The sequence below is a fragment of the Pongo pygmaeus genome, chromosome 6 (genome assembly GCF_028885625.2).
Source record: "Pongo pygmaeus isolate AG05252 chromosome 6, NHGRI_mPonPyg2-v2.0_pri, whole genome shotgun sequence".
NCBI lineage: Eukaryota > Metazoa > Chordata > Mammalia > Primates > Hominidae > Pongo > Pongo pygmaeus.
In genome coordinates, this window is record NC_072379.2 from 11860583 (window position 1) to 11885189 (window position 24607).

The following is a 24607-nucleotide window of genomic DNA, read 5'->3' on the forward strand; positions in this document are numbered from 1 at the left end:
CACCCCTGGCTAATTTTGTATTTTTAGTAGAGACGGGGTTTCTCCATGTTGGTCAGGCTGGTCTCAAACTCCAGACCTCAGGTGATCTGCCTGCCTCGACCTCCCAAAGTGCTGGGATTATAGGTGTGAGCCACTGCGCCCAGCAATGTTTACATCTTACATAAAATTATAATACCAAAACCAAGAACATGACACTGACACAAAGTGTGTGTATAGTTCTGTTATTTTATCATATACAATTAAGATACAAAACTATTTCATCATCATAAATACTTCCTTTGTACTACCTCTTTGTAATCACACCCACTCTTGCCCTCCACAATCCTTAAACCTAAACATTACTAGTCTGTTTTTCACCTGTGCAATTTCATCATTTTGAAGATGTTGTATAAATGGAATCATACAATGTGTGAGCTTTAAGACTAGCTTTTTTTACTCATTATAATGCCCTTGGGATACATCCAAATTGTTGCATACATCAACAGTTATTCCTTTTTTATCTTTATCTTTTCTTTTTTTTTTTTTGAGACAGAGTCTCGCTCTGTCCCCCAGCCTGGAGTGCAGTAATGCAAGCACAGCTCACTGCAGCCTCAACTTCTTGGGCTCAAGTGATCCTCCCACCTCAGCCTCTCGTGTAGCTGGGTCCACAAGAATCACCATGGCTGGCTAATTATTTAATTTTTGTAGAGTTGGAGTCTCACTGTGTTGCCCAGGATGGTCTCAAATTCCTGGGCTCGAGTCATCCTCCTGCCACAGCCTCCTGGGTAGCTGAGACTACAGGCACACACCACCTCGCCCAGCTAAAGGAAATTTTGAATGCTTCCAGTTTTTGGCTATTACAAATAAAACTTCTATGAACATTCACATACTGGTTTTTTTGTGAAGATGTAAGTTTTCGTTTCTCTGGGATAAATGCCCAGGAGTACAATTGCTAGTTCATATGGTGAATGTACATTTAGATTTTTAAGACACTGTCAGACTATATTTCAGAGTGTCTGGACCATTTTACATTCCCATCAGCAATGTGTGAGGAACCCAGCTTCTCCATATCCTCACTAGCATTTGATATCACCAACTATTTTTCTTCAGCCATTCTGATAGGTAGGTGGCAATAACTCATCACAGTTCTTTTTTTTTCCCCTAAAACAGGGTCTCTCTCTGTTGCCCAGGCTGGAGTGCAGTGGCATAATCATAGCTCACTGCAGGCTCAACCTCCCAGGCTCAAGTCATCCTCTCACCTCAGCCTTGCAAGTAACTGGGACTACAGCCCAATGCACACCATCACGCCCGGCTATGTTTCTAATTTTTTATAGAGATGGGGTCTCCCTATGTTGCCCAGGCTGGTCTTGAACTCTTGGCCTCAAGCGATCCTCCTGCTTTGGCTTCCAGAAGTGTTGGGATTACAGGCATGAGCCACTACTCCTGGCCACTGTTTGCCTTAATGAGAAAGATGAGAGCTTGCTTACAAGCCGAAAAATCTGGTTGGGAAGGAGCAGCTGAACGTGGAAGACAGATAGATGTGCAGATGGAGGGAAAGAGGTCCCTGAGATGACGGAAGGAATGGAATCTGGACTTCGGGGAAGAGGCTTCCCCAGGCCAGGGGAGGAGGGAGAGAGGAAGGATGGGTGCAGGCAGCAGGGGCGTGGAGATTTTGCAGCATCGTGATGGCAGCCTTCCATCAAGTATTTTCTTTTCTTTTCTTTTTCTTTTTTTCTATTTTCTTTTTTTTTTTTTTTTTTGAGATGGAGTCTTGCTTGTTGCCCAGGCTGGAGTGCAGTGGCATGATCTCAGCTCACTGCAACCTCCACCTCCCGGGTTCAGGCGATTCTCCCACCTCAGCCTCTCGAGTAGCTGGGATTACAGGCACCCGCCACCATACCTGACTAATTTTTGTATTTTTAGTAGAGACGGGGTTTCGCCATGTCAGCCAGGCTGGTCTCGAACTCCTGACCTCAAGTAATCTGCCCACCTCAGCCTCCCAAAGTGCTGGGATTACAGGTGTGAGCCACCTCGCCTGGCACATCTAGTACCTTCTTTTTCCAAGAAATAGGAAACAGCATCATGACCAGGAGTCACGAAATTAAGTCCCGCCGGGCCCACACTCTTGCCACCTGTTTTCCTCCCTTGGCCTCAGTCTTCCCAGCCTCACCGTAAAAAGCTGGGACTGGTCCCCAATTTGTTTGATCTTCAGGAGCTTCTCAACTTTTTTTTTTTTTTTTGGCCAGGTGCAGTGGCTCATGCCTGTAATCCCAACACTTTGGAAGGCTGAGGCAGGAGAATCCCTTGAACCCGGGGAGACAGACGTTGCTGTGAGCCGAGATCACACCATTGCACTCCAGCCTGGGCAACAAGAGCGAAACAAGAGCGAAAAAAAAAAGAACTACACAAGAAGGCAAAATTAGGCTGGGTGCAGTGGCTCACACCTGTAATCCCAGCACTTTGGGAGGCCGAGGCAGGCGGATCCTTTGAGGTCAGGATTTCAAGGCCATCCTGGCCAACATGGAGAAACCCAGTCTCTACTAAAAATACAAAATTAGCCTGGCATGGTGGTGCATGCCTGTAATCCCAGGTACTCGGGAGCTGAGGCACAAGAATTGATTGAGCCTGGGAGGCGGAGGATGCAGGGAGCCGAAATCGTGCCATTGCACTCCAGCAGCCTGAGTGACAGAGAGAGACTCTGCCTTAAAAAAAAAAAAAGAAAAAAAAAAAAAGAAGGCAAAATCAGCAGCCCCCGAGTGAGGTTGTGAGGCCCTGCCTATGTGGGAAACCCACTCCATACACTGTGGCTCCTGGGACCATTTCCAAACTCTCAGCTGAGATGTGGGTCGGGACATCATCAGGGGGACTCCTGGGCTGGATCAGGGCTACCTCCAAAGATCAGGATGCTTGGCTGCCCTGCAAAGGGGTGGAGACCTATCCAGGCCTTTCTGAAACCTGAACCCTGGGGTGGGGGGGCTGTGGGGGGAGGAGGGGCTGCCTGGCCCTGAGAGTCCATGACTCCCCCAACCACATAGCTCCGCCTCCACCTGGGTGCCCTTTTACTGGGGCCGCTCCAGCTGGTGCCGGCCACCTCCGCTCCCCTTTGCTTCTCGCTGTCCCTAAGGTTGGATGGGGACAGGCTGGGGCCACCAGCCAGCTCCATGGACAGGGACTTTGCCTCTGCTCACCTTCCAGCTGTGGAAAGAAAAGAAGAAACGCCTGTGTTGATTTCCATTCGGAAGATCCTTCCTCCTCCTAAACTTCCAGGGGCAAACAAAGTGATTCGATCTTGGATTGATTATAGAAGAAGGGACAGAAAGAGCCCAGAACATTCCCCCAGGTATGAATCCTTCGCTTTTGCTGGGGTGTTTGTGCGTGTGTGCGTGTGCATGCGTGTGTGTGTGTGTGTGTGAGACAGAGAGAGAGAGGCAACCATTTCCCACTGGTCAGATGGGAAATTGTCCTTGTTAATCTCCCAAGCCCCTTCTGGCTGCTGTTTTCTATGGTTCTGTAGCCATCACCTTGATTCAGTCACTCAACAAACATTTCCTGAGTATCCACCCTGTGCCAAGTGCAACCACTGAGTAAGATCTGGTTTCCGCCCTCGAAGGTCTGCAGTCTCGATGGAGAAACAGTAATGATAACAATAGCTACCACACCTAGAGTGGGCCAGACACTGGGCTAAGGCTTGTGAAAACATTTGCTCATTGAACTTGGCGAAAATGATAAGGGGTAAGTGGATCACGAACGCCATTTTACAGATGAGAACAGTGAGGCTTTGCAAGGTGAAGGTCATACAGCTAGGAGATGGTGGAGCTGATGCTGCAATATGAACCGCTGTGTTAGGCTGCCGGCTGTACTGTAGAGAATGTAGGCAACGGATGGACTCGGAAAGGGATATGAAGGGATGCGAGGGCTTTCAAGAGCCCTAATCACCAAGGACAGGGAAGGATGAAGCCTCATCTTGCCAGTGTTCCCCAGGGCATGAAGCAGGAGCAGACTGGAGGGGCCCACCTTGGAGCTGGGAGGGTGAGGAGGCAGGCTTGGCGGAGGGCTCTGGGGTCACCTGGGATTTGAAATCTGTGGGGATCAGGATCGGGGGTCCTTCTCCCTCATGCCGGGGCTGAGGTGGCAGGGGATAGAGGTGGGGAAGCTGAGGATTCCTGGCAGGGTCTCTGGAAGTTGCCTGTCCCCAGGGTGGGGGCTGATCTGGCCTGGGGGGCCAGTATCCCAGCAGCCTGAGAAATGGGTGGCACCGAGGCCAGGAGGCAAAAGGAGGCCAAGATAACTATGTGCCCCCCCACGACAAGCAAAGACTGGACTGTGACTTTCCCCCTCCTCGTGGTTCTCAGCTCCCATCTCCCAGCTGTCCCCAGTCCAGGCAGAAGGAGGACAAAAGGTGATTATTCCACTGGGGGCTGTCCTGGGCCCCATGAATGGGGTGTTGAAATCCCCATGTCTGCACCCAGATAGGCTTTCATCTTCTCCCCAACCAGACTTTGTACACCAGGGCAGAGGTAAAGCCAGAGAGAGGAGGGGGTTGGGGGGACGGTGGGGAGCTCCTTCTGGGACGAGCACCCATGTCCCCCAGTCCCACTCTCAGTGTAGCCCAAACAGAACCATCGTCTCCACCACTGCCTCCTACAAAGTCCCCATCAGGGTGGCTGGGAGCCAAATGGATGCTCCTAGCTCCCTGACCCCCAACACCAAGAGAAGCCCAGTCCTGCCAGTTCAGTCTCCCATGTATCCTTCGCATCTCTCCTTCCTCTCTGCCTCCTGTGGCCTGGAGTCTGGACAACTGCATCAGCCTCTAAACCAGCTTCCCATCTCTCCCCAACCAACCAGTCCACAGTCCACACAATGCATCAGATCCTTGCTAGAAGTCTGTGAGAAAAGGGGACATGAGAGAGGCTTCTGGGATGCTGATTACATGGTGTGAATGCTCTTTGAGCTCTAAGCTCATGGTTTATGCACTTTTTTTTTCTTTTTAGTTAGAGACAGGGTCTTGCTCTGTCATTCAAGTTGGAGTGCAGTGGCGCGATCATGGCTCACTGCAGCCTTGAACTCCTGGGCTCAAGTGATCCTCCTGCCTTAGCCTCCCAAAGCACTGGGATTACAGGCATGCACCAGCATGCCCAGCTAATTGTTTTTTAGTTTTGTAGAGATGGGGTCTCACTATGTTGCCTAGGCTGGTCTTGAAATCCTGGGCTCAAGAGATCCTCCCTCAATTAGCTGGGCGTGGTGATGTCCGCCTGTAATCCCAGCTACTCAGGAGGTTGGGGCAGGAGAATCGCTTGAACCTGGAAGGTGGAGGTTGCAGTGAGCCGAGATCGTGCCAGTGCACTCCAGTCTGGGCGACAAGGCGAGACTCCGTCTCAAAAAAAAAAAAAAAAAAAAAAAAAAAAGAGATGCTCCCTCCTCAGCTTCCCAAAGTGCTCACAGGAGTAAGCCACCACACTTGGCCCAGAGTTAATTTAAATCAGGGCCAGGCCTGGTGGCTCACACCTGTAATTCCAGCACTTTGGGAGACCGAGGCCGGTGTATCACTTGAGGTCAGGAGTTCCAGACCAGCCAGGTCAACATGGGGAAACCCCGTCTCTACTGAAAATACAAAAATTAGCCGAGTATGGTGGCACATGCCAGTAATCCCAGCTACTCGGGAGGCTGAGGCAGGAGAATCGCTTGAACCCAGGAGGAGGAGATTGCAGTGAGCTGAGATCAGGCCACTGCACTACAGCCTGAGTGACAGAGGGAGGCTCTGTCTCAATAAATAAATAAATACATACATACATACATACATACATAATTTAAATCAGAAGAAATGAGCCAATAAAATGAGAAAAAATATTAAGGAAATCATAATTACCATGACATACAAATACATAAAAAAAAGTGAAGGAAGGTCTGAGAGAGTAAACGCTGCTTACAATGCTCGGCCCATTTTGGGCGGAAAGGCCTTGAAGATTTTTTTTTTTTTTTTGATTTAGGATTGGGGTGTTAAAAACAAAAAAAGTCCAAGACAGGAGGATCACTTGAGGCCAGGAGTTCGAGACCAGCCTGAGTAACACAGCATGAGAGCCCATCTCTACTAAAAAGAAAAAAAGAAAAATAATTAGCTGGGTGTGGTGGTGCAAGCCTGCAGTTCCAGCTACTCAGGAGGCTGAGGCGGGAGGATCCTTTGAGCCCAGGATAGGGAGGTTGCAGTGAGCCATGATCATGCCGCTGCACTGTAGCCTGGGTGACAGAGTGAGACCCTATCTCTAAAAAATTTTTTTAAAAATCTTTAGGCTGGGCGCGGTAGCTCACGCCTGTAATCCCAGCACTTTGGGAGGCCGAGGCGGGCGGATCACAAGGTCAGGAGATCGAGACCATCCTGGGTAACACGGTGAAACCCCATACTAAAAATACAAAAAAACAATTAGCCGGGCGCGGTGGCGGGTGCCTGTAGTCCCAGCTACTCAGGAGGCTGAGGCAGGAGAATGGCGTGAACCCAGGAGGCAGAGCTTGCAGTGAGCCGAGATAGCGCCATTGCATTCCAGCCTGGGCGACAGAGCAAGACTCTGCCTCAAAAAAACAAAACAAAAAAAACTTTAAAGTAAAAAAATTAATTAATTTGAAAGAGAAACTTTATATTTTTCTAATAAATAGAAAACCAGAGTCCTTTATAGAAGGCATTGTAAAATTTAAAAAGAATTAATGAAAATCAAACAATACATGTGTATTTATATCCTCCCAAATTAAGTGGGTTGCTGTCAGTGGCACCAACACTATATTTCGAACGCAAAGACCGGGTGTGGTGGCTCATGCCTCTAATCCCAGCACTTTGGGAGGCCGAGGTGGGCAGATCACCTGAGGTCAGGAGTTCAAGACCAGCCTGGCCAACATGGTGAAAACCCATCTCTACAAAAAATGAGCCAGGAGTGGTGGCAGGTGCCTGTAATCCCAGCTACTCAGGAGGCTGAGGCAGGAGAATCGCTTGAACCCGGGAGGCAGAGGTTGCAGTGAACCGAGATCACGCCATTGCACTCCAGCCTGGATGACAGAGTGAGACTCCATCAAAAAAAGAAAGAAAGGAAGAGAGGGAGGGAGGGAGGGAGGGAGGGAGGGAGGGAGGGAGGGAAGGAAGGAAGGAAGGAAGGAAGGAAGGAAGGAAGGAAGGAAAGAAAGAAAGAAAGAAAGAAAGAAAGAAAGAAAGAAAACAAAAATCAAATGTGCAGCCCTGTAGGATAACCTGTGAGCCCTTGGGCTGGTCATGGTTTGGGCCGAGCCAACCCTCCCAACCCCCTCTCCCACCATTTGCCCTCTTCACACATCCTCAGCTCCAGCCATGCCCGACTCCTCATGTGTTTCCATCCAAGCAGCATCTTTCTCACCTCCCAGCTTTTGCCTCTGCCATCGTCTCCACTCAGAATGCCAAAGGCAAGTGGAAATGTCATTTTCCCCTGAAGCTGACTCCTCCAGGAAGTAAACACTTGGAACTTTTTTCTTTTACCTGCGGCCTTGGTGCAAGTGATCCTCCTACCTCAGCCTCCCAATTAGCTGCGACTACAGACATGCGTCACCGTACCCGACTCATAAAATAGAAATGTTCTGGGCCGGTGCGGTGGCTCACGCCTATAATTCCAGCACTTTGGGAGGCCAAGGTGGGTGGATCCCTTAAGGTAACAAGTTCGAAACCAGCCCGGCCAATATGGTGAAACCCCCTCTCTACCAAAAAAAAAAAAAAATATATATATATATATATATATATAATTAGCTGGGTGTGGTGACGCACGCCCGTAATCCCAGCTACCCAGGAGGCTGAGGCAGGAGAATCACTTGAACCTGGGAGACGGAGGTTGCAGTGAGCCGAGATTATGCCATTACACTCCAGCCTGGCCACAGAGTGAGACTCTGTCTCAAAAAAAAAAAAAAATTTCTACTAATTTTTGTATTTTTAAAATTTAATTTTTTTTCTATTTGAGGCAGAGTCTTGCTCTGTCGCCCAGGCTGGAGTGCAGTGGCATGATCTCAGCTCACTGCAACTTCTACCTCCCGGGTTCAAGAGATTCTGCTGCCTCAGCTTCCCGAGTAGCTGGGATTACAGGTGCACTCCACCACACCTGGCTAATTTTTGTATTTTTGGTACAGACGGGGTTTCACCATGTTGGCCAGGCTAGTCTCGAACTCCTGACCTCAAGTGATCTGCCTCCCTCAGCCTCCCAAAGTGCTGGGATTACAGGAATGAGCCACCGTGGCCGGCCTAATTTTTGTATTTTTTTGTAACAGACGGGTTTTCGCCATGTTACCTAGGCTGTATCTCGATCTCCTGGGTTCAAGCGATCCACCTGCCTCAGCCTCCCAAAGTACTGGGATTACAGGCATGAGCCACTATGCCTGGCTTCATTTTTAAAAATTTTTTGTAGAGATGGGGTCTCACTATGTTGCCCAGGCTGATCTTGAACTCCTGGGTGCAAGCAATCCTCCCACCTCGGCCTCCCAAAGTGCTGGGAGGCCCAGCAACATTTGGGATCTTTAATTTCAGATGTTCCAACTGTGACTTCTCCCTGGTGCCTTGATGGGAGCATCTGAAACACCCTTCACCATCTGGATGAGCAAGGAAGCAGAGATGCTAATTGGCCCCCAGCCGGATGAGAAGGGCTGGGGGTGGAGGTTGGGAGATGGGAGTGCTGCCCCTCCCTTCCTCCCCCAAGCCCTGTCTTTCCTTCTCCTCCTGCCACTGGGTGAGTCCTCCCCTGTTAGCCCTTGCCACTTCCTCTTTCTGGCTCTCGGTTGTCCCAGCTGTAACTTTATCGTAGGAGGGGTGTTGTGAATGAGCTCGTTCCTGCTGTTCTTTCCAACGCTGACCTTTGCCCAGAGTTGACGAAAGAGCTAAGAGTCTGAGTTTGGGGAATGAAGGGCTCAGTACTGGAGGTGACAGGTAAACATACCCGGGGAATGGGCAGTTAGGGGACACTGGGCACAAGGAAGGAGAGAAAGAGGGTGTGCTCACCAATCGCTGTTGGAAAGACAGCTGGTGAAAGAGATGAAATCAAATGATCTAGGGACTATCCAAACATAAGAAGAAGGCTGGGCGCGGTGACTCACACCTGCAATCCCAGTACTTTGGGAGGCCAAGGCGGGCAGATCACCTGAGGTCAGGAGTTTGAGACCAGCCTGGCCAACATGGTGAAACCCGCGTCTCTACTAAAAATACAAAAATTAGCCAGGCGTGGCAGCGCGCACCTGTAATCCCAGCTGCTTGGGAGGCTGAGGCAGGAGAATCACTTGCCTGGGTGACAGAGTGAGACTCTGTCTCAAAAAGAAATAAAGATAAATAAATAAGAAGAAGTGGAGTCAGCCAGGCATGGTGGCTCACGCCTGTAATCCCAGCACTTTGGGAGGCTGAGGAGGGCAGATCATGAGGTCAGGAGTTCAGGACCAGCCTGGCCAACATGGTGAAACCCCGTCTCTACTAAAAATACAAAAAATAGCTGAGCGTGGTGGCGTGCTCCTGTAATCCCAGCTACTCAGGAGGCTGAGGCAGGAGAATCGTTTGAACCCAGGAGGTCGAGGTTGCAGTGAGCTGAGATTGCACCATTGCACTCCAGCCTGAGTGACAGGGTGAGACTTTGTCTCAAAAAAAAAAAAAAAAAAAAAAAGAAGTGGAGTCTCAGTTTCTTCATCAGTAAAATGGGTACACAAGTACAGGCTGTAGGGGGTGGTTATAAGGATTCTACAAGATACTCTACGTGAAAGTGTCAGAACTGTCATACCCGGACCACAGGTGAGGAATTACTTTTGGGCTTTCTATTTTGCCTAGTAGGCAAATTTCACTTCCCTGTTTCTTCTCCCACCTCCACTCTCAAGCATCGTGCTCAGAACTGCATGATGAAGAAGAGTATGGCTGTCTGGGTAGTCTCTCAGCTCTACCCTTGATTTGCTATGTGGCCTTGAGTAAGTTGTCTAATCTCACTAACCCTGAAGTTGCCCTGTCTGTAAAATCCTGCCTAACTTATAAATTATCCTAATGATTAACTGAGTTCGCCTAAAGAAAGCAATGAGGGCCGGGCACAGTGGCTCATGCCTGTAATCCCAGCACTCTGGGAGGCTGAGGCAGATGGATCACCTGAGGTCGGGAGTTCGAGACCAGCCTGACCAACATGCAGAAACCCCATCTCTACTAAAAATACAAAATAAGCTGGGCACGGTGGTATGCCTGTAATCCCAGCTACTTGGGAGGCTGAGGCAGGAGAATCGCTTGAACCCAGGAGGCGGAGGTTGCGGTGAGCAAAGATGGCGCCATTGCACTCCAGCCTGGGCAACAAGAGCGAAATTCTGTCTCAAAAAAAACAAAAAAGAAAAAAAGAAAGCAATGAGGACGTACATGATAGCTGAAGCAGAAAGACTCAAGGCCAGGCAAGGTGGCTCACACCTGTAATTCTAGCACTTTGGGAGGCTGAGATGGGAGGATCACTTGAGGCCAGGAGTTTGAGACCAGCCTGGGCAACAAAGTGAGACCCCTGTCTCTACAAAAAATTAAAAAATTAGGCCGGGAGCGGTGGCTCATGCCTGTAATCCTGGCACTTTGGGAGGCTGAGGCAGGCAGATCACTTGAGGTTAAGGGTTCAAGACTAGCCTGGCCAACATGGTGAGACCCCATTTCTACCTAAAACATGTAAAAATTAGCTGGGTGTGGTGGTGTGCACCTGCAGTCCCAATTACTGGGGAGGCTGAGGTGGGAGAATCACTTGAACCCAGGAGGCAGAGGCTGCAGTGAGATGAGATCATGCCACTGTGCTCCAGTCTGAATGGAGTAAGACTCTATCTCAAAAAAAAAAAAAAAAAAAAAAGCTGGGTAGGGTGGCAGGAGCTTGTAGTCCCAGCTATTCTGGAGGCTGAGGCGGGAGGATGGATTGAACCCAGGTATTGGAGGGTGCAGTGAGCTATGATCATGTCACTGCACTCCAGGCTGGGTGACAGACTGAGACACTGTCTTAAAAAAAAAAAAAAAAAAGAAGAAGAAGAAGAATGAAGTAGAAGGACTCATCCAGGTAAATCTTTAGGGAGGGAAATATAATGAATCCCAAAGCCAATTTACACATTTAAGGTGGAGCTACTGAACATCTGCTGAGTACCAGGTTCTGAGCGGAGAGTCTGGGGACACAGAGTTGAGACAGGCATGGCCACATTACCGGAGAAGGCCTCGAAAGAGGCCTGGGTATGTAGTGCCCAGGAATTCAGAGGAAACAGACAGCACTTCTAGCTGAGGGCTCCAGGATGGCTTCCCAGAGGAAGGAGCTCCAAGCTGGGAATTGAAAAAGGCTCTTGCCTAGGTGTGTTGGCTCACACCTATAATCCCAGCACTTTAGCAGGCCAACGAGGGTGGATTACCTGAGGTCAGGAGTTCGAGACCAGCCTGGCCAACATGGCAAAACCCCATCTCTACTAAAAATACAAAAATTAGCTGGACGTGGTGGTGCGCACCTGTAATCCCAGCTACTCGGGAGGCTGAGGCAGAAGAATCTCTTGAACCCCAGAGGCAGAGGTTGCAGTGAGCTGAGATCGCACCATTGCACTCCAGCCTGGGTGACAAGAGTGAGACTTTGTCTCAAAAAAAGAAAAGAAAAGAAAAGAAAAAAGGAGAGGCTGGTCAGAATGGTTAGAAGATTCTAGAAGGTTTTGTAGTGAAAGCTCAGGAGCTGAGACTCCTGCAGGTAACAGGGGTCATTATGGGATTTCGCATTAGTTTGAGACGTGCAGATCTACAGATTTACACCTGCAGATCTCTGTGGGTTGGCCCAGGGACCACTAGGAGAGGGGTGAGGCAGGGAAGCCAATCAGGACAGTCAGAGAAAGAGACAATGGGGCTTTGGCAAAGCAGGGGTACTGAAGTCCAAGAAGACGGGGGTGATGTTGAGGACTGTGGGGGTTGGGGGGGTGTGTTCCTGGGACCAGGGAGCCATGGTGTGGGCAGACGGACCAATGCTCTTCCTCACTCTGTTTCAGCCAGCGCCCTACAGCCCACTCCACTGCCCTTTCAAGGTAGGTGCCCCACCCCGCCCTTCCTCACCCTTACCTGTCCCCCAGGTACTCCAGCCTCAGACAGGGAACCACAGGAAGTGATGACTAACCAGCCCCCCTTGACTCTAGATGCCCCCATCTCAGGGGAGCTGTAGTCTCCCCATTTTCCAGAACGGATTGATCCCAAGGTTCCCATGGCTTCATGGCAAAGCAGGTAACCTGGCTGGGTCCCGTTAGCGTACGTCTGTGATCCTAGTGCTTTGGGAGGCCAAGACAGGAGGACCACTTGAGCCCAGGAGTTTGAGACTAGCCAGGGCAACATAGTGAGACCCCATCTCTACCAAAAAAATAATAATAATAAAATAAAAGGACACCCTGGAGTGGGCATCCTGGAGGTCGGACTCAGTGACCCCCTGGTGCCAGCTCCACCCTCTTCACAGAGCTGAGGCTGGTGGGGGGCCCCAGCCGCTGCTGGGGCCGCCTGGAAGTCATGCACGGTGGCTCCTGGGGCAGCGTCTGTGATGACGACTGGGACGTGGTGGACGCCAATGTAGTGTGTCGCCAGCTGGGCTGTGGCCTGGCGCTGCCCGTGCCACGGCCCCTCGCCTTTGGCCAAGGCCGAGGCCCCATCCTGCTGGACAACGTGGAGTGCCGCGGGCAGGAAGCTGCACTGAGCGAGTGCGGCAGCCGGGGCTGGGGCGTCCACAATTGCTTTCACTACGAGGATGTGGCTGTCCTGTGTGATGGTGAGTGGAGCCCTGGGACCTGGAGGGACAGACAGGCTATGGCAGGCAGCAGGGCTGTAGGCTAGATAAATGAAGAGACTTCCCACGGGTAAGGCTGTTCCATGCAGATCAGGCCAAAGGCTACAATGCCTGGTGCCGGGGAAGAGCCCCAGCCTGGGTCCCAGGGATTCTTCTGGGGCATTGCCTGACCCTGACCTCGGACCAAAAGAAAACCAGCACTACTGCTTCTATGTAAGGCTTTGACTGTCCCAGCAGAGCCCCTCTCCCTTTAAAAAAAAATTTTTTTAGAGATTTTGGAGACGGGGTCTCACTCTTTGGTCCAGACCAAAGTGCAGTGGTGTGATCATAGCTCACTGCAGCCTCAAACTCCTGGGCTCAAGGGATTCTCCCGCCTCAGTAGCTGGAACTACAGGTGCAAGCCACCCCGCTGGTTCCCCTCTCCCAGTTTTAAAACCAGACAATCAGCCGGGCATGGTGGCTTATGCCTGTAACAGCTCCAGCCCTTTGGGAGGCCGAGGTGGCAAGATTGCTTGAGCCCAGGAGTTTGAGACCATCGTGGGAACATAGTACCTTATCTCTATGAAAAATCAGAAAAATTAGCAAGGCGTTGGGGGGGTCCCAGCTACTTGGGAGGCAGAGGAGGGAGGATCGCTGGAGTCTGGGGGGTCAAGGCTGCAGTGAGCCGTGATTGTGACACTGCACTCTAGCCTGGATGACAGAGCAAGATCCTGTCTCAAAAAACAAAGAAAAAACAGACTATTGGGGTCACACCGGCCATGCACTCCACGGAGAGCTGCAGTGAAAACTGAGAGCAGTGCTTCTAGTTTTCAAGAAAATCAGGGGGTCTCATGAAAACACAGATTGAGGCCCAATCCCAGAGTTTCTGATTCTGCAGGTCCGGATGGGGCCTGAGAATCTGCATCGCTAACAGTTCCCAAGGGAGGTGAACTGCTTTAAGAACTGTGCTTCAGGCTGGGCATGGTGGCTCATGCCTGTAATTCCAGCACGTTGGGAGACCGAGGCAGGCGGATCACCTGAGGTCAGGAGTTCAAGACCAGCCTGACCAACATGGTGAAACCCCGTCTCTACTAAAAATACAAAAAGTTAGCTGGGCATGGTGGCAGGCACCTGTAATCCCAGCTACTCAGGAGGCTGAGGCAGGCGAATTGCTTTAACCAGGGAGGTGGAGGTTGCAGCGAGCTGAGATTGCACCATTGCACTCCAGCCTGAGTGACAGAGCAAGACTCCATCTCAAAAAATAAAATAAAATAAACAACAACAAAAACCGTGCTTTAGAGGAGTCCAGGACTCTGGTGTGGACCCTCTCCTCTCATACCCCAGGGTTCCTGGCTGTGACTCTTTGTGTGGCCAGAGGCTCTGGCGGCAAGCACCTTATGGGTCCATCCTCCTGCCCCTTAAACACCCCCTGGTGTGAGGATGGAGAACAGAAAGACCCCTGTATCCACTTCACTTCCTTTCCAGAATTCTTGCCAACGCAGCCCCCAACAAGGAAGATGTTAACCAGTAGAGCACCTCCTACGACACTGCCGAATGGAAAAAGTATGTAAGCATAATGTGAGCACCACCTGGGTTTTGGGAGAGGAGTCTCTCACACCCAACCCTAGGCAGTGGGAAGACAGGGATTAAAACTAAAGATGTAAAGTTAGAGAAAATGGCTGGGCACGGTGGCTCACGCCTGTAATCCCAGCACTTTGGGAGGCCGAGGCCAGTGAATCACTTGAGGTTGGGAGCTCGAGACCAGACTGGCCAACATGGTGAAACCCTGTCTCTACAAAAAATACAAAAATTAGCCAGGCGTGGTGGCACATTCCTATAGTCCCAGCTACTTGGGAAGCTGAGGCAGGAGGATCACTTGAACCCAGGAGGCAGAGGTTGCAGTAAGATAATGCCACTGTACTCCGGCCTGGGGGACACAGTGAGACCCTGTCTCAAAAAAAAAAAAAAAAAAAGAAAAAGAAAATGAGTGGGTGGTGAGACTGGAGCTTAATCTCACAGGAAGGTCAGATGAGCCCAAGAATGATGATCATGACTAGAACAAGAAAATGAAAAGTGCTCTAAAAGAGGGACAGTGAAAGAGGCAAGGAAGTCCAGAGGTGGAAGAGCGTCCCGTTCCTCAGGAGATCAGGGAGGGCTTCCTGGAGGAAGAGGTGTGGGGCTGTATCTTGAGGATGTCATTTGCAGTAGATGAGAAAGCAGCACGTCCCAGGCTGCCAGGAGACAGGGAGCAGGGTAGGGGGGTTGGTTTTAGGCAGAAATGATACTGTGATCCCACAGTCTGGACCAAGGAGGCGGTACCCTGGGCAGCGGGGTGAGCAGATGCCCCTGGGTTGTAGGTCCTGGGACACCGGGCTGCCCTTGTGGTGTGGACGGGGGCAGAGGCCAGTGGGAGATGCGCCCTGCCCCCGCCCCCGTCCCCAGGTGAGGGCAGCGTGCGCCTGGTAGGGGGCGCGAACCTGTGTCAGGGCCGAGTGGAGATCCTGCACATTGGCCTGTGGGGCACCGTGTGTGACGACGACTGGGGGCTGCCGGATGCCGCTGTGGTCTGTCGTCAGTTGGGCTGCGGGGCGGCCATGGCCGCCACCACCAACGCCTTCTTCGGCTATGGCACGGGACACATCCTGCTGGACAACGTGCACTGCGAAGGCGGCGAGCCCCGCCTGGCAGCCTGCCAGAGCCTGGGCTGGGGTGTGCACAACTGCGGCCACCACGAGGACGCGGGCGCGCTCTGCGCAGGTGCGGGCTCTGGGGGCGGTGGGCGGTGGGCGGTGGGCGGGGCCCTGTGGCAATGCTAGAGGAGGAGGCTTCGGTGGGGAGGTGGATGGGGAGGGTGTTTTGGCTGTCTTGATGCTCCCCAGAGCTCTCCAGGCAGCATCCAAAAGTACTTCTATCTCAGTCCTGTTCTAGAAGTGCCTCCGAATATCCCAGAACTCCTTGTGGTACACTCCATGGCTATGGAACAATACTGCACTAATCCAGCCTGGCCAACATGGCGAAAATTAGCCGGGCGTGGTGGTGCATGCTTGTAATCCCAGCGACTCGGGAGGCTGAGGCAGGAGAATCGCTTGAACCCAGGAGGTGGAGGTTGCAGTGAGCCGAGCTCACGCCACTGCACTCCAGCCTGGGTGACAGAGAGAGACTCCGTCTCAAAACAAACAAAAAAAAACTGTACTATTGCTTCACCAATACTCGAGAATTCTATAGCAATATCCCAAGAATGCCTCCAGAACGTTCCAGCAAGTACTGTTCCTGGACCACTTTAGAGTAACACTCTAGGATAACACTCAGAGTAACACTCTAGAATTGCCCCAGAGATATTCCAGAATTCTCTGATGCTCACAGCATTACCTAGCACACCCCTCTGTCATCCTGATGCTCTAATAATAGTATTTTCTCCCCACCTAGGCCCTCTCCAATTTGGGAGGGTTTCTCAGCAAAGAGGAATAATAGGGCCAATAATGCTATTTCACAGATGGACTCTGCTCTGTAAGAGATAAAGTGGTTGCCCACAACTCATAACTCATAGCAAACTAAGGGCTATCATTCCAAGTGTATAGGTGGGAAAGCTGAGGCCCAGAGAATCAGAGCCTCGCCCATGGTCACACAGTTAATGCAAGGCAGGCAAGCCCCCAAATTGAGGCTTAGTCCAGGAGGGTTTTTGGTTTCCCTCAGCAAAGAATTTAAGTGCCAGCTGGTGTTAGCAGCTTTCATTGACGCGGCAGTGCACGGCGGCAGCAGAGGTCCTGCTCCTTGCTGAGCTACCACACCTGGCTACCCCACAGGCAGTGTGCCCAGAGTAGCAGCTGAGAGGCAGGTCTGCAGTCGTAATTCTATTTACTTTCAAGTATATGCAAATTAGGGGGTGGATTATGCAGATATTTTAAGAACTAGAATGGTAATTTTTGGGTTGTCTGCGTTGCCATGGAAAGGTAACTCCAGGTGTTGCCACGGCAATGGTAAACTGACATGGCATATGGGTGGGCGTATCTCATGGAGAGGCACTCCCACCCCATCCCTGTTTTAGCTAGTCCTCAATTTGGTCCGGTGTCTGAGCCCCACCTCCTGAGTCGAGTGAGTCTCCCCTCCTGCCCCATTCCCCACTCAAGAGATTAGTTGTTTTTTGTTTTGTTTTTTGTTTTTTTACTTTAAGAGGGGCCATAGGAGGGCAGAAGTCTGTCTCAGTGAGCCCTGACAGAGCCCCTGCTAACCCTGGGCATGGCCCTTGCCCTGCTAGCCCTGTTTTCTCTGTAAAAGGGGGATAATGGGCTGGGGGAGGTGGCTCATGCCTATAATCCCAGCACTTTGGGAGGCCGAGATGGGCGGATCGCCTGAGGTTGGGTGTTTGAGACCAGCCTAGCCAGCATGGTGAAACCCCATCTCTACTAAAAAAAATACAAAAATTAGCCAGGCGTGGTGGCAGACGCCTGTAATCCTAGCTACTTGGGAAGCTGAGGCAGGGGAATTGCTTGAACCTGGGAGGTGGAGGTTACAGTGAGCAGAGATCGCACCATTGCACTCCAGCCTGGGTAACAAGAGCAAAACTCCATCTCAAAAAAAAGAAAAGAGGAGGATAATGAGAACTCAGGACTGTGTATGGTCCTCCCTGATGGGCAAGGCCTTCTGTACTCCATGTCTGTTGGACACAGAGGGCTTCTGATGAGAACATGAGACATTGGAGAGAAATAAAAGCGTGTCTGTTGAGAGCCCTGTATAAACTGAAGTGTACACCTCACAGCACAAGTGAATTACAACCACTATCAAAGTGGGGACAGGCCTCCTTGGAACCCCGCTGCGGCTGGGCCACCAGCCCTGGAAGTAACATCTATTCTCTCCTCCAGGGAGACCCTCCCATCCTCCCCTGACAGCCCATGGCTGACTAGAGACCAGAATCTCAGCCTCTGACCCTGTCCCCTTCTCTCCTGCCCTAGGCCTGGGTCCCCCAGCGCTCACAGCACTGCCATCCTCAGCCACAAGAGAGGACTGGGCTTGGCACACAGATCCCTCCGGTAAAGAGCTCAGCCCTCCAGGCGGGAATGTTAGGGGTACAGTGGGTGCGGCTGGGAACTGGGAAGAATGTTCTGGATTCACAGGCGGGGGCCCTGGCTAACAGGCCAGGGCTTTGGCCAGATGGTGCAGAGGTGGGTGAGACAATTATGAGCAGACGGAGCAAGGATGATGAAACTCAGAGCTCTGAAAACTTCAGCGGGGTGGGAGGAGGCAGTAAGAGATTTCTTCAAAGCACAGAAGTAAAATTTGGGATGTGGGTGGTAGCTCACTCCTATAATCCCAGCACTTTGGGAAATAGGCGGGAGGATCTGTTGAGGGCAGTTAAAGACCATCCTGGGCAACGTAGCTAGACCGTGTCTCTAAATACAAATAAATAAATATATATCTTATATATATATATATCTTATATATATTTATATATATCTTATATATATATATCTTATATATATTATACATATATATAATATATACATATATTTAAATTGCCAAGCACAGTGGCTCACGCCTGTAATCCCAGCACTTTGGGAGGCTGAGGCAGGTGGATCACTTGATGTTGGGAGTTCAAGACCAGCCTGGCCAACATGGTGAAATCCCATCTCTACTAAAAATACAAAAATTAAAAATAAATAAATAAAAATACAAAAATTAGCCGGGCGCCTGTAATCCCAGCTACTTGTAAGGCTGAGGCAGGAGAATCGCTTAAGCCTGGCAGGCAGAGGTTGCAAAGAGCCGAGATTGCGCCACTGCACCACAGTCTGGGCAAGACAGAGCGAGACTCTGTATCAAAAAAAAAAAAAAAAAAAAAAAATTAGTTGGGCATGGTGGGTCGCACCAGTCCTAGCACTTTGGAATACCGAGGCAGGAGGATCGCTTGAGGCCAGGAGCTCTAGGCTGCAGTGAGCTATGATCGCACCACTGCACTCCAGCCTGGGCAACAGAGCAAGACCCTGTCTCGAAGTTAAAACAATTTTTTTTTCAATGGGATGATGCTGAGATTGGGAATTGAGAGACCTTATGAGGGGTCGATTGAGATGAAGGTTGAATCAAGGTTAGCAGTGCAATTGGAATTAGGATAGGAACTATCCCTGGGCCTGAAGTTAGGATAATACCTAGAATTAGCTTTCGGTTCATTCAACCGTTTCCCGGAGATCCCAACGCGCGCCAGACAACGTGGTGACTCTGGGGTTGCAGCTGAGTGGGGGTACCGGTGTGGTAGGGTTGGGGGTCTTGGTAGGCGTCCCCGTGCCCTGCTGCAGGACAGAAGGCCTCCTCGTCCCCTTCGAACGCTCTAGATGCCCTGTCTCCACAGCTACAGGAGTTGGCCCCCAGCCTTCCCGGGAGACGGCACTGCTCACCACCGCCGCCTGGGCCGCGGGGAAGAAAAGTAAGTGGCGGTGCCCTGGGTCTGCGGGGGGTGGGGAAGGGTAGGGCTGGGGCTCTGCCCAGGAGCCGACAGCCCCAGCCCAGCCCCTCTGGCCGCGGGCCTGTGCGCCCCGCAGGTGGGCGGCTGCGGCTGGTGGGCGGCCCGGGTCCGTGCCGCGGCCGCGTGGAGGTGTTGCACGCCGGGGGCTGGGGCACCGTGTGCGACGATGACTGGGACTTTGCGGACGCGCGCGTGGCCTGCCGCGAGGCGGGCTGCGGGCCTGCGCTGGGCGCTACGGGACTGGGCCACTTCGGCTACGGCCGCGGCCCCGTGCTGCTGGACAACGTGGGCTGCGCCGGCACCGAGGCCCGCCTGAGCGACTGCTTCCACCTGGGCTGGGGCCAGCACAACTGCGGCCACCACGAGGACGCGGGAGCGCTCTGCGCAGGTGAGGCTGACAGCGGGGCCGCGCACTGCGGCGTGGGAGGGGCGGGGCGGCGCCACGCGCGAGGCCTCTCTGCGGCACTGCCGCCCGGGGAGCATGCGCACTCCGCAGAGGGGCGCCGCCCCGCCGTGCGCGCGATCTGCGGCTGCGCAGCGGGGCGGGGCCAGAACGGAGAGCCTCCTGCAGTGGAAAATGGGGCGGCGCCTGGGGAGGGCCGCGTGGTGCAGCTGTGAGGGGTGGTGTCCGAAGGTCAGGGCTAAGGCCGATCCCAGTTCGAGAAAGGCATCAAGTCCGTAAAGGGTGGGGCCGTTTGCTCCCGGCTAAATCTAGACCCAGCAAAACTCTATTAAGCAGAGAGTGGATCACCCTTACCAGAGCTAGCGTGTGACCTTTGGGCGGAGTCAATGGAAAGGGGTGTTTGCAGTTTGGCAGAACATTTTGAAATTCATTGATTGCTGTGGGAATTGATATCTTCACCCTCATTTAGTGCCCCAGGGCTAGTAGGCCCTACTTCCCATAGTTTTGGCCACAAAGGGTTCTGTTTTGGGGCCAAGGTTTGGAGAGGCACACCACCTATTTCTTTTTTTTTTTTCTTTTGAGACAGAGTCTTGCTCTGTCACTCAGACTGGGCTGCAGTGGCACGATCATAGTTCACTGCAGCCTTAAACTCCTGGGCTCAAGCAATCCTACTCCGCTCAACCTCAAGAGTAGCTGGGACTACAAGGGGCATGCCACCGTGCCTGGCTAATTTTTGAATTTTTTTTTAGAGATGAGGTCTCACTGTGTTGCCCAGGCTACTCTCGAACTCCTGGCCTCAAGTGATCCTCTCACCATGACTTTTTTTTTTTTTTTGAGACAGAGTCTCAGTCTGTCACCCAGGCTGAAGTGCAGTGGCTCACTGCAACCTCCGCCTTCCAGGTTCAAGCGATTCTCCTGCCTCAGCCTCCCGAGTAGCTGGGACTACAGGTGCGTGCCACCACGCCTGGCTAATTTTTGTGTTTTTAATAGAGACGGGGTTTCACCATGTTGGCCAGGCTGGTCTACGAACTCCTGACCTCAGGTGATCCACCCGCCTCGGCCTCCCAAAGTGCTGGGATTACAGGTGTGAGCCACCATGCCCGGCCTTACTTTGACCTCTTAAAGTGCTGGGACTACAGGTGTGAGCCACTGCGCCCACTCAGTGACACAACCTGCATTTCTGATCAAGGGGAGCAGTTCTTTAGGAACCTGTGAAGTCCTTTTTGTCCCTAGGACAGGCTTTCCTGGGGAGAGCAGGAGGGGACCTGGCCCTAAGGAACATGCTTCCCATTGTGACAGCCACCTCTTTATCTCTGTCCTTCCTGAACCAGGCCCAGAGGAGCTGGGACTGCAAGTCCAGCAGGATGGTTCTGAGACCACGCGGGTGCCCACTCCTCGGCCCAGGGACGGTAGGTGCCCATAATCCCCTGAAAGTGGGTGGAGGCATCGGGGTCTGAAGGACCTGGATTGGGGGAGGTCACAGTCTAGGTTATAAAGCTCAGCAGATTCACACTGGGACCTGGAAGTCTTGTCGTTTTTGTTGGTCTCAGGCCTCCTTTGTAGGAATATGGTGTCCAGAAAGAAGGAGGTGAGCTTTAAACTACAGCAATCTGGAGATTTCTAGAGGTGAGATCAGAATGAGGGGATAAGGATCCTGTCCTGAGCAGAGCAATGAAAAAATTCAGAATGTAGTTCTGGGAGCCCAGGGGGGTACAGGAGACCGTGATGACCTTCAGGGGACACAATAGGATGTAACAGAGTCTCCAAACAGCCAGCCTGGGGCTGGGTTACTGGAATTATGAACAGAGGACTAGAGAGAGAGCAGACATGAAGCACCCAGTGCACGTCGCGGATCACTCAAAAATGTTTGCACGCTTTCTCCCAGTCCTGAGACTATGGGTCTGGACTGATGCTCATCTTATTTATTTATTTGTTATTTTATTTTTTTGAGCTAGAGTCTTGCTCTGTCACCCAGGCTGGAGTGCAGTGGCGCAACCTCCACCTCCCAGGTTCAAGCGATTCTCGTGCCTCAGCCTCCCCAGTAAGTGGGATTATAGGCATGTGCCACCACACCCAGCTAATTTTGTGTGTTTGTATTTTTAGTAGAGACGGGGTTTCACCATGTTGGCCAGGCTGGTCTCGAACTCCTGACCTCAAGTGATCCGCCAGCCTTGGCTTCCCAAAGTGGTATGATTACAGGCATGAGCCACTGCGCCTGGCCCCATCTTATTTATGTTTGAGACAGACTCTTGCTCTGTCATCCAGGCTGGAATGCAGTGGCACAATCATGGCTACTGCAGCCTTGACCTCCTGGGCTCAAGCAATCCTCCTGCTTCAGCCCCCCAAGTAGCTGGGACTACAAGGCACACACCACCACACCCGGCTAATTTTTGTTTTTTTGTTTTGTTTTGTTTTTAGAGACAGGGTCTTGCTATATTGTCCAGGCTGCTGTCCGGCTTCTGGGCACAAGCAGTCCTCCCTCCTCAGCCTCCCAAAGTGCTGGGATTGCAGGCATGAGCCACCGCACCCAGCACCAATCTTCTTTTTTGTTTTTTTGAGACAGAGTCTCGCTCTGTCACCCAGGCTGGAGTGCAGTGGCACGATCTCGGCTCACTGCAAGCTCCGCCTCCCGGGTTCACGCCATTCTCCTGCCTCAGCCTCCCAAGTAGCTGGGACTACAGGCACCTGCCACCACGCCCAGCTAATTTTTTGTATTTTTAGTAGAGACGGGGTTTCACCCTGTTAGCCAGGATGGTCTCGATCTCCTAACCTCGTGATCCGCCAGCCTCGGCCTCCCAAAGTGCTGGGATTACAGGTGTGAGCCACCGTGCCCAGCCAGCGCCAATCTTACTTTAATTTTATGTGTCTGCTTTCATCTAGTGGATCCTAGGGCAGTGCTCAGAGTGTCTCAGACCTCTCTTTACTCCCAACCTGACCTGGCTTGGGAGTGGCCTGGCATGGACCAGCCCCTTCCAACCCAGCCCTTGTCCCCCCACAGGGCATCTACGTCTGGTCAACGGAGCCCACCGATGCGAGGGGCGTGTAGAGCTCTACCTAGGGCAACGGTGGGGCACTGTCTGTGATGATGCTTGGGACCTGCGGGCGGCCGGTGTCCTGTGCCGCCAGCTGGGCTGTGGCCAGGCCCTCGCAGCCCCTGGCGAGGCTCACTTTGGCCCAGGCCGAGGCCCCATTCTCCTGGACAATGTCAAGTGCCGTGGGGAAGAAAGTGCCCTGCTGCTCTGCTCTCACATCCGCTGGGATGCCCACAACTGCGACCACAGCGAGGATGCCAGTGTCCTGTGCCAGCCTTCATGACCCAGCCTGCTCTGCAGACCACCTCTTCTTCTGGGAGCTGTGACCTGCCCTTCCTCCTCCAGGAAGCCCTCCTCTTGTGATGACTACAGTTCACTTTGCCCCTCCTTCCCTTGCCTGGGAGAGAGCCTACCTAGACAGTGCAATCCTGTGTGGGGGAGCCTGGCTGTACCCCCGTCCACTTACCGCGTGACCTCAGCCTGTCATCGACTGTTGTGAGCCCAATTCAGTGAAAGCTCCTGTGGTTTTGCTCAGCCAAAATCAAAACGAGGGGAAGAGAATGATTCCTAACTCTTCTCTTTGGTGGGGCTCTTTTTATAGCACCAGACCCTGCCTTCCTTGACCTAGATCCAGGAGGCTCAGAGGCTCTTTAAATGGGGTATCTCCTCTTCCCCCAACCCATCCTGGGATCCCCAAGAAGAGGGAAGGCAGGAGGGGCCTACAGCTCCTACCTTGGGCCCTCAGGGGCTGCAGAGGAACCTAGGTCCCTGTCCTGCCCTGCTCCGCGAGGGCCTGGACTCACTCAGATGGTGCTCGGCTGGACAAGGGGACTGGGGGAGGGGCCAAAGCAGGGACAGTGGCCCCTCCCTGCAGCTGGAATCAGCATCTCTGATTTATGCCGTCTCCACCACAGAGCCTTCACTTTGCAGGAGCAAAGAACCCTGGGGGCCTGTAGCCACCGGTTCATAGGTGCCAAGTCAATAAAGCATTGTCCCCTGTCTCTTATAACTGAAGTCACTGTTTGAGCGCAAATGCATTCTCTGTGGCAGCAGGAGAGACTCTGGACAGGGCTCTCGGGAGGAAACAGGGTTCGGAATGGAGGACGGTTCAAAAGCATCATCCAAGAGCTCTCAGCAGATCCATCGCATCCTGGAAATGCTGAGTCACAGTGTCAGGCCTCCATGGTCCCTAGTGAGTCCCTTAACCCGACTCCTCTCTCCTTTCACATATATAGAAATTAACGTCCAGCAAAAGGAAGGGGCTTGCTCAAGGCCACATAGCAAGGCGTTGGAGTCACTAGAAGAGAGAAGAAATTTTTTTTTTTTTTTTTAAGACAGAGTCTCACTCTGTTGCCCTGACAAGTGCAGTGGCACAAACTCGGCTCACTGCAACCTCTGCCTCCTGGGTTCAAGTGATTCTCTTGCCTCAGCCTCCCGAGTAGCTGGGACTACAGGCACGCTCTACCACCCCCGGCTAATTTTTGTATTTTTAGTAGTGACTGGATTTCACCATTTTGGCCGGGCTGGTTTTGAACTCCCAACCTCAGGTGATCTGCCTGCCTCGGCGTCCCAAAGTGCTGAGATTATAGGCGTAAGCCACCACGCCCGGCCCTTTTTATATTTTTTAAGAGACCGAGTCTTATTCTGTCACCCAGTTTGGAGTGTAGTGGTCTTATCATAACTCACTGCACCCTTGAACTCCTGGATGCAAGCAATCCTCCCACCTCAGGCTCCCAAGTAGCTAGGACCACAGGTGCATGCTACTATGCCCAGCTGTTTTAAAATTTTTCGTGTAGAGATGGGATCTTGCTTTGTTGCCCAGGCTGGTCTCAAACTTCTGGTCTAAAGAGATCCTCCTGCCTCAGCCTTTCAAACTACTGCGATTAGAGGTGTGAGCCACTGTGCCCAGCTGAGAAGAAATTCTTTTTCTTCGGTTTTGGTTTTTTGAGACAGAGTTCACTCTTGTTGCCCAGGCTGGAGTGCAATGGCACAGTCT

General features: G+C 52.1%; 2 protein-coding genes across 2 annotated transcripts in view; one reads left to right on the forward strand and one right to left on the reverse strand.

Moving 5' to 3' along the window:
• The window catches only part of ZP3 (zona pellucida glycoprotein 3), a 43604-nt gene extending 28126 nt beyond the window's left edge, over positions 1–15478 (reverse strand). The window contains exon 1 of the mRNA XM_054496551.2: positions 15203–15478. The gene's annotated coding sequence lies outside the window, so the exon portion shown is untranslated. The remainder of the gene's footprint in view (positions 1–15202) is intronic.
• On the forward strand, positions 3036–23623 carry SSC4D (scavenger receptor cysteine rich family member with 4 domains). Its single transcript, XM_054496549.1, has 11 exons — positions 3036–3319; positions 8504–8702; positions 11968–12003; positions 12423–12728; positions 14211–14288; positions 15168–15482; positions 17675–17752; positions 19063–19137; positions 19253–19564; positions 20911–20988; positions 22578–23623. Exons 2-11 carry the CDS (start codon positions 8537–8539, stop codon positions 22892–22894), a joined length of 1761 nt encoding a protein of 586 aa, XP_054352524.1. The 5' UTR covers positions 3036–3319; positions 8504–8536; the 3' UTR covers positions 22895–23623.
• The last annotated feature ends 984 nt before the right edge of the window (positions 23624–24607 follow it).